The following is a 15789-nucleotide window of genomic DNA, read 5'->3' as shown; positions in this document are numbered from 1 at the left end:
ATCGTGCAGTCCCCAAGCTCTGCCCCTGAGCTAGATGGATGGAGCCAGGTGAGGAAAAGGGGCAGGTTTAGTTGGAGAGAGTGTTTAATAAGTACCTGTCCGTCAGAGGTCCATGCAGCATTCTGTTCTGAGGGGTACATAACAGAGGTGTAAGAGCGGGTGTGGCTTTCAGTCGCCATAGGAAGGGGGCCGTGCCCTGGAGTCATCTGAGCGCTGCTAGTGGACCCACGTGAGATGGTTTAGTCCAGGAAGCTCATAGGAGAGAGCTTACTGGAGAAAGCTGCAGGGACATAGGTGAGACTCACTTTGCAGTTTTACTTTCTGCTATATGTTTTCTTTAAATTAAGAATATGTGCCAGGCTTCGTGGCTCACTCCTGTAATCCCAGCACTTTGGGGGGCCAAGGCAGGTGGATCACCTGAGGTCAAGAGTTCAAGACCAGCCTGGCCAACCTGGTGAAACTCTGTCTCTACAAAAATACAAAAATTAGCCAGTCATAATGGCCAGTGCCTGTAATCCCAGCTACTCGGGAGGCTGAGGCAGGAGAATGGCTTGAACCCAGGAGGCGGAGGTTGTAGTGAGCCAAGGTTGCGCCATTGCACTCCAGCCTGGGCAACAGAGCAAGACTCCATCTGAAAATAAAGAAAAGAGAAAAGAAAAGAACATGCCATTTCTGTAACTTAAAAACAACAAATTATATGTGTATGGGTTCTCCTATACATATTGATGTTCTCTGCCCAATGAGAACACAGGGTGTGTGGTAGAGGGATGTCAAAAATATGGTTGGATCAGTGTTATCAGGCAGAATTGGAAGTTTCTGTGTCAGACTGTGGGAAATACCGTAGGCTATGGAGCAGGGAAGCTATGGTGAGAGTGCTGATAGAAATGATTTGGCAAGCCGGGTGCAGTGGCTTCACTCCTGTAATCCCAGCATTTTGGGATGCTGAGGCAAGAGGATTGTTTGAGTCCAGGAGTTCGAGACCAGCCTAGGCCAAACCTTGTCTGTGGGGGGAAAAAAAAATTAACTGGGCATAGTGATGTGTACCTGTAGTCACAGCTACTTGGGAGGCTGAGGTGAGAGAATTGCCTAAGCCCAGGGAATTCAAGCCTGCAGTGAGCCAAGATCAAGCTACTCCACTCTCCAGCCTGGGTGACAGAGTGAAACCCTGTCTCAAAAAATAACCAAAAAAAAGATACCTGCCATGCCCCTGGGAGTTGGGAAGGCAAAACTTAATCCACCTTTTAAAGTGTTCACAGTGGGAGAGACACAAGGCAGCTACTGGTTCTCTGCAGTCTGCTAAGGTCTCAGGGAGGTGTGCACCCGGCAGGTGCTGGGGGAGCAGACAGATAAACATCCAAACCAGGACAGGAATCTTCCGGAAGGAGACAGCCCAGGAATTGAGCTTGAGGGAGTAGCTGGATTTTGCTGGGTTAAGGAGCAAACAGGCGGGGAGGGATAGTCCAGGCAGAGGGAAGAGTGCATGTGAAGATACACGAGGCTGAAACAGCATGATGATTCTGGGAACTTCAGTATCTTCTTTATGGCTGAAGGGAAGAGCAATTGCGTAAAATGAGACCTGAAATAAAGCAGTGACTGCTGAGGTGGAGGGGAGAGGATGGATACAGGCACCATTACAGAACAAGTTTCCAGCCAACCTTTCTAGATACTACTGGTCTCAAAGATGAAGGTCATGTGCAGCCATGTAAGATTAGCCCAAGGAGCCAGCTCAAACCATGCACATCCAGGGCCCAGCTTGGAATTCATATTCTGGAGGCCTTGGCTGGGAGGCAGAATCTGTGAATTTTAACACTTTCATGCATCCAAAGCACATGAAGGTTTGAGAGTCTGGTAAAGGCAAAATTTCGGGGTTATGTCTTAAGAAAGGGCTGGAACAAGAGTCGGCAAAGAAATGGAGGCAGGACAGAGAGGTAGGGGAAAAACAGACGTGTAGCAGCAGCAGCAGCAGCTCTTCCAGGAACCATGAGGATGAGGGCTGGGCAGACACATCATTAGGTAAAGGCTCTAAATGAGGACATGTGTGGGGAACCTAGCCCTGCAATGTGTTATGTGTCTGACCCTGATACGTGCTCAGTAAATAAGTTTTATGCCACATTCTTTTGAGAAAAGAGCTTCAGTATTATGGTGGGAACCAGAGGCTAGTGACCACCCAAAATTAAAAGGCCAACCGCATATTCATAGCAGTTGTGATGGGAGGGGTTGATATTTTTATTGAAAGAGTTTCTGTAACAAATAATTCCTCTTAAAACCCAGTAGAGGCTGGGCACGGTGGCTCATACCTGTAATCCCAGAACTTTGGGAGGCCGAGGCAGGCCGATCACTCAAGGCCAGGAGTTCGAGACCATCCTGGCCAACATAGTGAAACCCCGTCTCTACTAAAAATACAAAAATTAGCTGGGTGTGGTGGCACATGCCTATAGTCCCAGCTACTCGGGAGGCTGAGGTAGGAGAATCACTTGAACCTGGGAGGCAGAGGTTGCCATGAGCCAAGATCACGCCACTGCACTCCAGATTGGGGGACAGAGCAAGACTCCATCTCAAAACAAACAAACAAAAAACAGTAGATAGATGATCAAAGAAAATAAACTGACAACCTGAAAACGAGGAAGTAGAACTGGATAACAAATGTGGAAAACTTTCTAGCCTCACTAGTATCAGAGAAATGCAAATTGAAACAAGGTGCCATTTTTGGACTCTTTAGCTAGTGATGATAGTGAAAACCAGAATGGTCCTTTCTAAAACAGCCTGCGTGTCAAAACCATAAAAATGCTTCTACCTCTTTTACCCTGTTAATTCTACTTCTGGGAGTATTTTCCTAAAGAAATAATTCAAAATAGGGAAAAGCTAAAAGCAGAAAAATGTTGAACATGACATTATTTATAACTGAAAAGATTGGAGGCTGGGCACAGTGGCTTATGCCTGTAATCTTAGCACTTTGTGAGGCCAAGTTGGGAGGATTGCTTGAACCCAGGAGTTTGAGACCAGCCTGGGAAATGTAGTGAGACCCCATCTCTAAAAAAAAAAAAAAAAAGCCGAGCTTGGTGGAACGTGCCTGTAGTCCCAGCTACTTTGGGAGACTGAGGTGGGAAGATTGCTTGAGCCCAGAAGGTTGAGGTTACAGTGAGCCAGGATCACACCACTGCACTCCAGCCTGGGTTACAGAATGAGGCTCTGTTTAAAAAAAAAAAAGAAGAAAAAAAGAGATTGGAGACAATTTGAAAAGCCAGTAAGGAGCCAGCCACAGTGGTGCATACCTGTAGTCCCAGCTACTCAGGAGGCTGTGGCAGGAGAGAATTGCTTGAGCCCAGGAATTTGAGGCCAGCTGGGCATCATAGTGAGACCCTCAACTCTTTTTTTTTTTTTTTTTTTTTTTTGAGAGGGAGTCTCGCACTGTCGCCCAGGCTGGAGTGCAGTGGCCGGATCTCAGCTCACTGCAAGCTCCGCCTCCCAGGCTCACGCCATTCTCCTGCCTCAGCCTCCCTATAGCTGGGACTATAGGCGCCCGCCACCTCGCCCGGCTATTTTTTTTGTATTTTTTAGTAGAGACGGGGTTTCACTGTGTTAGCCAGGATGGTCTCGATCTCCTGACCTCGTGATCCGCCCGTCTCGGCCTCCCAAAGTGCTGGGATTACAGGCTTGAACCACCGCGCCCGGCCGACCCTCAACTCTTAAAAATGTTTTTAAATTTAAAAATAAAAAGATCTTTTAAAAGCCAATAAATGACTAAATAATTATAGGAAATCTATGTAATAAACTATTACAAAATATTAATTTTCATGACTATAGGGATGTTTAAGTGAAAAAGTGCAGAAATGTTTTATATTAAGTGAAGGAAGTGGCATATAAAGGAGTACAGACAAGCCAGGCACCGTGGCTCACACCTGTAATCCCAGCACTTTGGGAGCCCAAGGTGGGCGGATCACGAGGTCAGGAGATCAAGACCAGCCTGGCCAACATGGTGAAACCCTGTCTCTACTAAAAGTACAAAAATTAGCTGGGCATGGTGGCACTTGCCTGTAATCCCAGCTACTCAGAAGGCTGAGGCAGGAGAATCGCTTGAACTAGGGAGTTGGAGGTTGCAGTGAGCCAAGATCGCGCCACTGCACTCTAGCCTGGTGACAGAGCAAGATTCTGTCTCAAAAAATAAAATAAATAAAGGAGTACATACATTATCATCTAAATTTGGTTTGAAGAAATGTGTTTGTAGATATTTATTCAGTATATAATATGTGGATAAAAAAGGGACTGGTAGAAAGCCCACTGAAGTGTCAACAGTAACTTCACCAGGTGATGGGAATTTGAGAAACTTTTTTTCTTATACATTTTTCTGTATCCTACATTTTTCATCTAGATTGTGCACTACTGTTATCAGAATTTTTAAAAAAATACTATTTTTTTTTTTAAAGTAAAGCATAATACCAGGTGTGACAGCTCATGCCTGTTAATCCCAGCTACTTGTGAGGCTGAGGTGGGAGAATTGCTTGAACCCAGGAGGTCCAGCCTGGGTAACATAAGCAAGACTCCATCTCAATTAAAAAAAAAAAAAAAAAGAAAAGAGATAGGGCATATGCTTGTATTATTGTATGTTATAACGATATATTTTTTTTTGTTTTTTGAGACAGGGTCTCACTCTGTCCCCCAGGCTGGAGCATAGTGGTGTGATCTCGGCTCGCTTCTACCTCCACCTCCTGGACTCAAGTGATTCTCCCACCTCAGCCTCCTGAGTAGCTGGGAATATGGGCATGTGCCATCACGCCCAGCTGATTTTTGTGTTTTTAGTAGAGACGGGGTTTCACCATGTTGCCCAGGCTAGTCTTGAACTGCTAAGCTCAGGTGATCCGCCCGCCTCGACCTCCCAAAGTGCTGGGGTTATAAGCATGAGCCACCACGCCTGGCCTATAATGATATCTTAAAAGATTGCTTTCTTTTTGTTTTTTGTTTTTTTTTTTTTTTTGACGGAGTCTCACTCTCACCCAGGCTGGAGTGCAATGGCGCGGTCTTGGCTCACTGCAATCTCCGCCTCCCGGGTTCAAACAATTCTCCAACCTCAGCCTCCCAAGTAGCTGGGACTACAGGCACGTGCCACCATACCCGTCTAATTTTTGTATTTTTAGTAGAGACGGGGTTTTGCTATGTTGGCCAGGCTGGTCTCGGTCTCCTGACCTCGTGATCCACCTGCCTTGGCCTCCCAAAGTGCTGGGATTACAGGCATGAACCACAACACCCGGCTGACTGCATTTTTTAAACAGACTGGAAGATTTTGCTAGGAGTATGAGTGGTTTTCCCATGCCCCTTCTGTTTTCCAAATTGCTTGTGTTGTGGCTGCAGTCCTTTTATAATATGAAACAGGTAAATAACAACTGATGTTGTGGCTGCATCAAAGGGGTGACAAATGAAAAGGAGAGGACAAAGCAAAAGAGTCTGACCTTTCCAGGCTCTCCTGAAAGTCAAGGTTTTGATCAATGTTATGAGGGAGGCCTGTGACGTAGCTCAGACGGTCTTGAGCTTTCAGCATCATGGATTCTTCTTTTAGATCCCATCTTCCCTTCCCAACTCCCCCTCCTCAATTCCTACCGCTTAAGTGTCCATAGAGCAATTTCTTTTTAACTGTTCAGAAGCTTTCTGCAAGATGTTCGAAATACTAGCATTGGTTTGAGCAGCTAGTCTATCTTGTGCTCTTGATTTGGGGGACTTGGCTTCTATTTAGATTTCTTTGAAGGTGGATGCCAGTGACCCAGGGTCTGTGGAAGAGTAAGAGCCACTTGTGAGGATAAGACTGAAGAGGCCACAAACTCTCAGATCCTGAGAGGGTAGGACAACTCGTGCCTTCTGCTAGTCCCAAGGCCAGAATGGCCATCCTATCTTTAAAAAAGAAAGTTATTTCCCTAAGTACTATTTGAATTATTTTGTTTAAATTAAGTATGGGAAAGAGGTTTGAACCCTTTTCCAGCTTAAAATTTTAAATAAATATACAGTTTTTAAGTAAAAGTGAGATATGATTCTTTAGAAATCATCTGGCATTTAGCCAGGCATGGTGGTGTGCACCTGTAGTCCTAGCTACTCAGGAGGCTGAAGCGGGAGGATCCCTTGAGCCCAGGAGGTTGAGACTACAGTGAGCCGTGATCATGCCAGTACTTCAGCCTGAGCCATAGAGCAAGACCTTATCTCTAAAAAAAATAATAAAAAGACTTCACATTTAGACAATGTGGTAGTGTGCTGGTTCAGAAGGAGCCCAGCTATGCATGGCTAAGGGCAAATCCCTGAAAGGATGGACAAGGAAATTGAAAAATGTTCACTAACCTGAGAAACAGTCTTTGGAAAAAGGTGATCTCAGGTTCTCATGCAGGACAATTTAGGAAAAATAGAGCCAGCCAGGAGAAGGCTGAGAACTTATTCCCCATTAGTCAAAAATCTGCTTTAAGTCAAGATCCTGCAATGGCCTTTGACAACAGGGCCCTGAAAATCACCAGAACCAAGCCTGGGCCTGGTGAGTGAGTGCCTGCATAGAGTTCTTGCTGCTGTGATTCAGTGCAAGTTAGAAACCTATGCTCTTCTTTAGCCTGGGGAAAACCAACGTCCGCAAACCCAGCTTACTCAGCAAACGATCGATCGTGGCCTGTATGCTAACTATAAGGCATGTTGCTAGGTACCGTGGAAATTCTAAAGAGACATAAGATAAGAACCTTCCTGAAAGCAGTAACACTTTAGTTGGGTAAAGGGATAAGGAGATACACACACACACACACACACAGCTACCTATGTTATATATATGAATATAAGGGAACTCTCTCTTTTTGAGGGATAATCTTAGAAGTAAAATCTCATATTTGAGCATATTTAAAAGGCCACTGTAAGGCCGGGCGCGGTAGCTCACGCCTGTAATCCCAGCACGTTGGGAGGCCAGACGGGTGGATCACCTGAGGTCAGGAGTTTGAGACCAGCCTGGCCAACATGGCGAAACCCGGTCTCTACTAAAAATACAAAAAATTAGCGGGGCGTGGTGGTGGGCACCTGTAATCCCAGCTACTCAGGAGGCTAAGGCAGGAGAATTGCTTGAACCCAGGAGGCGGAGGTTGCAGTGAGCCGAGATCACGCCACCGCACTCCAGCCTAGGCAACAGAGCGAGACTCCATTAAAAAATAAATAAATAAATAAATAAATAAATAAATAAATAAAAGGCCAATGTAAAAGAGGCTTAACTATATTTAGGTTTTTCTTTTCCTTTAGATCTAATTCTAAATTATGGACCATTGTCAATATCTGTAGCCTCTTTCATTGATTATAATAATAATCCTTGAAAATGCCTTCTAAAGAATGCTGGCCCCTTGAGAGCAGGAGCAGTTTATCAGCTGTGTTTACTGTACCTGAAACAGCCCTCAGTGTTTGCTGGACATTGTTAAATGTATGTGCAAAAGTTGAATGACAGACAGACATATTCTGGGGGGACCTTACCCCCAGTGAGCTAATGACGACATTCATAATGACCCTTCACCTTTTAGACGCAGTCTTCTGGGATATATTTTTAGCATTCCGCGTGGTCTTCATCTTGATGCGTCTGTTTCACATGTGAACGTAAAGTTCGTGAGCATTTAGTAGAGGCTGAGGAATCACTGCTTTCAACATTCCTTGTGGCTTACATCCCTGCATTTTTATGATCACTGTAGTTTTAATCACTGGCACTCCTTCGTTTCCATTTCCCACGAATTGCAAAATGCTATAAAAAATTCAAATACTGTAAACAAGCGTGGCTATACCGACAAAGGAAGGCCAACATTTAACTGCTAGGTGATTTTCAAAGCTCAGCATCTTTATCTAAAAAGCATAGTAGGGGTGCAGCGAAGTGAGAAGTCAAATTTTATTAAAGCTGAGGACAGCCTATAGTAGCTTTTGCTTTTTCCCTGGTGGCTGCTCACTTGAATTTCAGACAGTTCTAGTAATGAGAGAAAATAAATAACATTACAGGGTGAGCTAACCCTATGAACCCAGACCTGTAAATTTGTAGCGAAATGATACTTCCTCTCACAGACTTGTGACTTAATCTCCTTAAGAGGCTTTTTCTGAGCAAGGCTGAGACATCTCAGAAGACTAAATCTGTGTCTATGAACCTGACTGCAAAAGAGTTCTTCCCTCCCAGGGTCTGGAGGGTATGAGTGCCTGTCAGTCCATGTGCTGTTTAACCCTCTGGTGCTGGACTCCGGGTCTCCCTCCGCTCTTTTCTCCCCGATGCAGAGCCCATGCTGGTGCGCTAACCTGCAGCGTCTCTGTGCTTCTCTTCTTACCTCCTCTTTCCCCTTCTCTTTCCCTCTTGCTGTGGTGTGTCCAGAAAAGGAAGTCGAGTTCCAGCGTGCACCTAATGGTGAGCCTTGCCTGCCCACCCATCGCCCACTCCATGCTGCCTGTGCCCTCCTGCCAGCCACGCAAACCCGTTCTGCCACGTGCGTGTGCCTCACTCATCCTCACTGCATGTCTGTGCTGTGTGGGCAGGTGTGGCCTGTCCTGCCAGGCGGGGGCCATTGCCCAAGGTCACCCAGTGGCCTAAAAAGTGGGCATTGGAAGGGGTGGTGTGGCACCCCCTGCTGTGGAGTTTGGACAGCCCCCAGCAGCCCAGGGTAGGATGTGAAGCTGGTAGGGACCTGGGGCAAGCAAGGGAGAGACCCTCACTCGCTGTCACCCAGAAGGAGAGGCCCTGCTTCCCAGGCATGAGCAGCTGCTTCCTACAGACTGGCAGCTGGAGGGCAACTGTGTGGTGGGCAGAGGAGCTGGTTGCAGGCTCCCACTTGTGAGTCTCGCTCTCCTGGCTCTGCCCCCATGCAAATCCCATTCTCCAGCTGTGCCCAGTGGTTCATCCTGCCCACCCAGCCCTCAGGGGAACAGCTAACTCATCTTTCTCACAGTACACTGGGCACCAAGGGCAACGCAGCAGCCTGAGTCACTATGAAACCATCCATTAAAACCAGAGGTGGGGGCCGGGCGTGGTGGCTCACGCCTGTAATCCCAGCACTTTGGGAGGCCGAGGCAGGCGGATCACGAGGTCAGGAGATCGAGACCATCCTGGCTAACATGGTGAAACCTCGTCTCTACTAAAAGTACAAAAAATTAGCTGGGCATGGTGGCAGGTGCCTGTAGTCCCAGCTACTTGGGAGGCTGAGGCAGGAGAATGGTGTGAACCCAGGAGGCAGAGCTTCCAGTGAGCCGAGATTGTGTCACTGCACTCCAGCCTGGGCGACAGCAAGACCCCGTCTCAAAAAAAAAAAAAAAAAACCAGAGGTGGGGCCACTTGGGTGACATCCCAGCCCTCTGCAGGTTTTATGGGCACTCTGGAGTCTTTGCCCCCTGTGAGGGTCTTGGCCTCAGCTGGGATTTACAGGTAGGGCAGCCCTCTCTAACCAACCCCAAACAGGTCAGCATCATTCACTGAGCTAGGTGGGCTTTGCTTCTTCTTGGTGGGAATGGAGACAGCAGAGCTCCTATGAGTTTAGAGCACCGTCTCACTACTCCTGGGACCCCTCTTCTCTAGCCTGCCGCAGTCTGTGGAGTCTTGTTCAGGGAGTCACTTGGTGCCTGGCTTGAGGTTCCATGCCTAGCCCTGGGTTTGGGGATGTCTGAGCCATTGATAGCAAGCTGGCAGTGGACGGCTTCAGGTCTGGTCCAAGAGGCCTCCAGGCAAGAAGTAGGATGCTTTCTGTGTATGTCCTAGAAGAGAAGACACACATTCTAGCTGTCAGTGTATCATCTGTGCCCTGTGCAGGGATGGTAGCCACACATTTGTCCCACCTCCTATTGAAGAATTTGCAGGCATCAGGCTGCTTCTCAGTGGCCCCCAACCCCACTGGAACTCAGTGAGATTGAGTATGCTGGTTAGGGAACTTATCAGAGGCAGAGAATATCACATGGATATGGCTCCCTGCCCTGGAGATCAGCCTCCTTCCTTCCTTCCATCTTCCCCTTGCCCCTCCCTTGTTGTGCCGCTCTGTGTAATGTTTTTGTTTGTTTGTTTTTGTTTTTTTAAGATGGAGTCTTGCTCTGTCGCCCAGGCTGGAGTGCAGTGGTGCAATTTGGCTCACTGCAGCCTCCGCCTCCTGGGTTCAAGCAATTCTCCTGCCTCAGCCTCCCGAGTAGCTGGGATTACAGGCATGCACCACCACGCCTGGCTAATTTTTGTATTTTTAGTAGAGATGGGGTTTCATCATGTTGGCCAGGCTGGTCTTGAACTCCTGACCTCAGGTGATCCATCCGCCTTGGCCTTCCAAAGTGCTGGGATTACAGGTGTAAGCCAGCGCGCCCGGCCACCACCATGTAGTTTTGAAAGGCAAGGAGTATCCCTGGTGGTCATGGTGCTGTTGGGAATGTTGGCCTGTGTGTGGCCTACTCTGTCCTGGAGGCCAGATTCTGGGACTACAGCCACAGCCCCTCTGGGTTTCACCTGCCCCTCCCCGGAATACTGCCCTTACTTCTAGCCGATCAGGCCTAAGATTTGTCAGGCAAAAAGGTGAACAGCACAGCCCTGACTCTGCTCCCTGAGGTCAGTGAATGCGTTTTGGTCTGAAATGGACTTCCACCCCCATCCTCTGGACACCATCTCTTAGGCCAGGCATACTTTCTTTTCTCCTTTCTCTTTGTTTCAGGCTTCGAGCTGGTGTTGTAAGAAGGAAATAAAGGTGCTGGGTTGAAAGGGCAGCAGGAGACTGCCCACAGATAGGGGACCAGAGTTTCTGAATTTTGTTTTGCTTTCTTGTAAATTACCCCCCCTTTCCCTGTATGGTGGGAAGAAGATCTTGAACTTCTTTGGGTCAGGTGTGGATTGTGCAATGACATGGCACCTGGCATAAGCAGAGATTTCTGGAGAGATACTTTAAAACAAGGCTTTGGGCTTGTCCCGCCTTAAGGGTGCCCCAAGAGCTACGTCTCTGGGTCCCACAAATACTTCCTCCGATCATCTCTCCAGCCATCGCTTCCATCTGCACAGCGTATGGAGGCCACCTCAGGCCTACCTCCTCCAGGCCAGGCCAGGGGGCAAGGGAGGTCTGGGAGTTGAACCTGAGTGGCCTTGGGGACTCTGGAGGAACTAAACCATCTGTTTTCTTGTCTCAGCCACAGAGCAACAACAAAAACAGTCTCGTAAGCCCAGCCCAAGAGCCCGCGCCCTTGCAGACGGCCATGGTACCTCCTGACTACAGCTTCTCTGCCTCTGCCCCTGGCTGCCTCCTGCCCCTTCCCTCTTCCTCCTCTTGTGCCCCCTCCCTGACCTCCTGGGCCTGTTCCTTTCTTGGTCCCCATAGAGCAGACTGCTTTGTGTGCCACCCTGTATGCCCCTTCCCCTTCATTGTCCCGCCTGGCCGCACTCCGTCCCGCATGGCAGAACTGCTGCTCCTGCTCCTGCTCCTTTCGCTGGTGGGGGGAAGAGTGATCAGGGCTCTCAGCTGAACCTCCTAGGCCCAGCCCAGGACCCCCAGTGGGTCTCCTGTGGGGGCTGGGAAGGTGAGTTGCTTAGGAAAGGAGAGGGTAGGAGCTTTCTTGGGACCTGAACATCAGTTCTTGGAGGCCTCCTTGTAAAACCTGCCTCAGTCTCTCTTTTGCAAAGCCAGAAACAGGAACGAGGGCTGGGGTCCCCACCTCTGGATGGTGCTGAGGTCTCCAGGCTCCTGGAGCGCCTCGTGCTAGCTGAGTTCTCTCTGGGCTCCTCCAGGGGTTCTGTGTGCTCTTGGAGCTCCCTCTGCTAGTGGTGGCTAAATAGAGAGTCAGCAGGGGGTGACTGGGAAAGAGGGAGGAGTGATGGTGCCTGCTACTCCCCTCCTTCCTGCGGACCCTCGTGCCACCTGACGTGGCGGGTGTGGGGCCAGGAACTAGGGAAGGCAGAAGGCGGGCGCAGCGGGTGGCTCTCTGGGCTCAGCTTGCCGAGGGGGATTCCTGTCCTGGCTCTTTCTGGGAGACCTCATTCTTCTCCCCAGTGTACACCCTGTGATGAACACTGTGGCAGGGCCCGGCCTGTGCCCTAAGTCCCACAGCTCCTCCAGTGTACCTGCCCTGTGGGAACCCCATGTGGAAAAAGCCCTCAGAACTGACAGGAATCAGGGACAGAGGCCCTTGCTGTCTCAGCCTCCTGGGCACCTGCACCTGCCAGGCCTCTCTTTCTTACCAGCCAGTGCTACTGCCAAAATCCAGGGCTATCCCAGCTGCCTGGGACCCCAGTTGAGCCGGACATTTTGTCTTCTGGAGATGGCTGGTGGGCAGGCCTCAGTGGTCATCACAGGGTCTGTGGGAGTCCTGGGGTGCAGGTGGGGCTCCTCAGGGAAGAGCCATAGTCTGTTCCCAAGTTGGAAGGGTAATTTTCATCTTCTCTCACAGGAACCACAAACCACTGTGGTACACAACGCTACAGATGGGATCAAGGTGAGTGGCTCCTGAGCCTGTCTCCTGCTTTCCAGGTCAGCAGGAGACAGGTGGGCTGGGTCCCAGGGGTCTACAGGCTGCACCCTGAAGCCAAGGCGTTTGCAGAGGCTCAGCTGAAGGTAGCCTGTGCTCATAGTTGCTCCATTCTGAGGAAGGGCTTTCTACCTTACGGAGCCCAGGCTTTGCAGTCAGACAGACCTGGTCTGAATCCTGGCCCTGCACCTTAGTATCCTTTATCTGCAAATTGGGGATGATAATAATAGAATCTTCCTCCATATGTTGGAAGTTTAAATGAGAGTAAACGTTCACTGAAAAACAGGCAAGAGCATCTCTGGACCCTGGAGCATTCTCCGTGGCCTGGCCCCTTTGTGCCCTTGGTGTTTTCACCAGCATTCCTGAACCAATCTGTTAAGCCTGGATACCATCCATGGCTCTGGTTTAGAGAGGTGACAAGACAAATTACCTGTTCAAACGGTGGGTGGGATGGGAGGCAGATAAAAAACCAATAAGCAAACAGATAAAATAGGCCGGGCACTGTGGCTCACACCTGTAATTCTCACACTTTGGGAGGCCAAGGTGTGGGCAGATCGCCTGAGCTTAGGAGTTTGAGACCACCCTGGGCAACATGGTGAAACCCCGTCTCTACTAAAATACAAAAAAGTAGCAGTGTGGTGGTGCGTGCCTGTAGTCCCAGCTACTTGGGAGGCTGAGGCACGATAATCGCTTGAGCCTGGGAGGCAGAGGTTGCAGTGAGCTGAGATCATGCCACTGCACTCCAGCCTGGGCTACGGAGTGAGACTTAGTCTCTCAAAGAAATAAATAAGATAAAATCTAATGTCAGTAGGTAGTCTGAAGAAAATGGCACAAAGTAGAGAGAAGGCCAGGTGCAGTGGCTCACACCTGTAATCCTAGCACTTTGAGAGGCCAAGGCGGGCGCATCACTTGAGGTCAGGAGTTCAAAACCAGCCTGGCCAACATGGGAAAACCCCATCTCTACTAAAGATACAAAAATTAGTTGGGGATGGTGGTACATCCCTGTAATCCCAGCTGCCTGGGAGGCTGAGGCAGGAGAATCGCTTGAACCTCGGAGGCAGAGGTTGCAGTGAGCTGAAATCGTGCCACTGCACTTCAGCCTGGGCAACAGAGCAAGACTCCATCTAAAAAATGAAAACAGAAAAACCCCACCAAAGTAGAGAGAGAGAGAGAACAGGGCCTTGAATTAAGTAGTCAGGAGGAGGCCTCTTTCAGGAGGTGATATCTGAGCGAAAAACTGAATGGTGGGTGGGAAGGAGGCAACCAGGCCAACTCTGAGGCTGAGTGCCCTAGGCAGAAGGAACTGAAGCTCAGGTGTGGCATGTGTAATCAAGCAGAGGGAAGAGGGAAGTGACACGGGGAGAACCTAGGAGAGTGATGAGGTTGGAGAAGCAGCAGGGCCTGCTACAGAGGCCCTTGTAGGAGTTTGCATTTTCTTCCAGCAGCAAGGAGAAGCTGTTGGGAGTAATAGAATCTATCTGACACTTTAACACATCACTCTGGCCACATCATGATCAAGAACTCTAGGGAGGGCCAGGCACGGTGGGTCACACCTGTAATCCCTACACTTTGGAAGGCCGAGGCAGGTGGATCAGCGGAGGTCAGGAGCTCAAGACCAGCCTGGCCAAGATGAAGAAACTCTGTCTCTAATAAAAATACAAAAATTAGCCAGGCGTGGTGGCAGGCGCCTGTAATCCCAGCTACTCGGGAGGCTGAGACAGGAGAATCACTTGAACCCAGGAGGTGGAGGTTGCAGTGAGCCAAGATCATGCCACTGCACTCTGGCCTGGGCAACAAGAGCAAAACTCTGTTTCCAAAAAAAAAAAAAAAAAAAAACTCTAGGGGAAGTTAAGGAGACCATGAAGCTGTTATCGCGGTTCAGGTGTGAGATGCTGGTGGCCTGGAGTCAGGTTGTAGCTGTGTATTGGAAGTGAAGAGGTAAGACATGGGATTTACTTTGGAGGCAGAACCAAAAGATTTTATTTTTAGATTGGGCAATCCGAATATAAGGGAAAAAGAGAAGGATTGAGGATGACACCAGGTTTTAGCCTGAATAACTGGTCTAATTAGGGGCATTTACCAAGTGGGGGAAGACTAGGGAGGAGATTTGGGAAGAGTCAGACAGCCAGGGTGGAAGCAGAACCTTCCACGGTCTCCTTGCACCTCTTGTAGGAGCACAAACTCTGCTTTCGTTCTGCTTTGCTCCTCTGGCTTCCAAGGGATGGAGCATATAGAAACATATTCTTTTTGGCCTACAGGGCTCCACAGAGAGCTGCAACACCACCACAGAAGATGAGGACCTCAAAGGTAGGTGCTGGCCCTTGGAGGGGGAAGGACTCCAGCAGTGACCCAGGTACCTGGGCTCCAATGGGGCACCCGCCTTTTCTGCTCCCAGAACTGGGAATGCTGGCTCCTATGCCCCTAGGAGAGGGCTTGGTATAAAAGCTACTTTCCACAAGCCAAGATACGAGGCCCCTGTGTGGTGTTGCTGAGCTGGGCAAGAGGCTTCTCTTCTTTGACCCCAAGTCTAAAATAGCTAAGCTAGAGATTCTCCAGGGGCCAGGGCTCAGAGAACTGTTCCTGTCGCTGATAATGATGTGCCATCCCAGAACAGGGGTACCCTAAGTCCCTGCCAAAGTAGCCCACAAGTGTCATGAGTCATAAATAGAGTGACCAATCATCCTGGTTTTCCCCGGACACAGAACTTTTGGTTTTAAGACTGTGATGGGCCAGGAGTGCTGGCTCACACCTGTAATCCCAGAACTTTGGGAGGGCCAGGGCAGGAGGATTGCTTGAGGCCAGGAGTTTGAGGCCAGCCTGGGCAACATAGCAAGACTTTGTCTCTATTAAAAGAAAAAAAAAGAAAAGAAAAAAGAAATTTTAGGAACAAATAAATAGGCCAGGCAAGGTGACTGATACCTGTAATCCCAGCACTTTGGGAGGCCGAGGCAAGCAGATCACTTGAGGTCAGGAGTTCGAAACCAGCCTGGCCAACATGCTGAAACCCCATCTCTACTAAAACTACAAAAAAAGGCCGGGCCTAGTGGCTCCCGCCTGTAATCCCAACACTTTGGGAGACCAAGATGGGTGGATCACCTGAAGGTCAGGAGTTCACGACCAGCCTGGCCAACATGGTGAAACCCCATCTCTACTAAAAATATAAAAAATTAGCCAGGTGTGGTAGCAGGTACCTGTAATCCCAGGTACTTGGGAGGCTGAGGTGGGAGAATTCGCTTGAACCTGGGAGGTGGAGGGTGCAGTGAGCTAAGATCGCCCCATTGCATTCCAGCCTAGGCAACAAGAGCAAAACTTCTCAAAAAAAAAAAAAAAAAAAAAAAAGGCCGGTCA

The 15789-nt window shown here is 49.1% G+C and overlaps 1 protein-coding gene across 16 annotated transcripts in view; it reads left to right on the top strand.

Moving 5' to 3' along the window:
* Nucleotides 1-15283, top strand: part of LOC116269451 (calcium/calmodulin-dependent protein kinase type II subunit gamma-like) — a 53276-nt gene extending 37993 nt beyond the window's left edge. For 6 of the 16 annotated variants that reach the window (XM_031652304.1, XM_031652300.1, XM_031652301.1 and 3 more), the window contains 4 exons: nt 8342-8374; nt 11110-11178; nt 12364-12408; nt 14700-15283. In XM_031652304.1, coding sequence (XP_031508164.1) covers nt 8342-8374; nt 11110-11178; nt 12364-12408; nt 14700-14789 — 237 coding nt within the window. In that variant the 3' untranslated portion in view covers nt 14790-15283. The remainder of the gene's footprint in view (nt 1-8341; nt 8375-11109; nt 11179-12363; nt 12409-14699) is intronic. The other 10 variants (XM_031652308.1, XM_031652302.1, XM_031652310.1 and 7 more) reach the window with 5 other exon arrangements.
* The last annotated feature ends 506 nt before the right edge of the window (nt 15284-15789 follow it).

This window comes from Papio anubis, chromosome 11 (assembly GCF_008728515.1).
Source record: "Papio anubis isolate 15944 chromosome 11, Panubis1.0, whole genome shotgun sequence".
Taxonomy (NCBI): Eukaryota; Metazoa; Chordata; class Mammalia; order Primates; family Cercopithecidae; genus Papio; species Papio anubis.
Note: the sequence above shows the minus strand (reverse complement) of the source record. Positions and strands in the feature narration are given on the sequence as shown.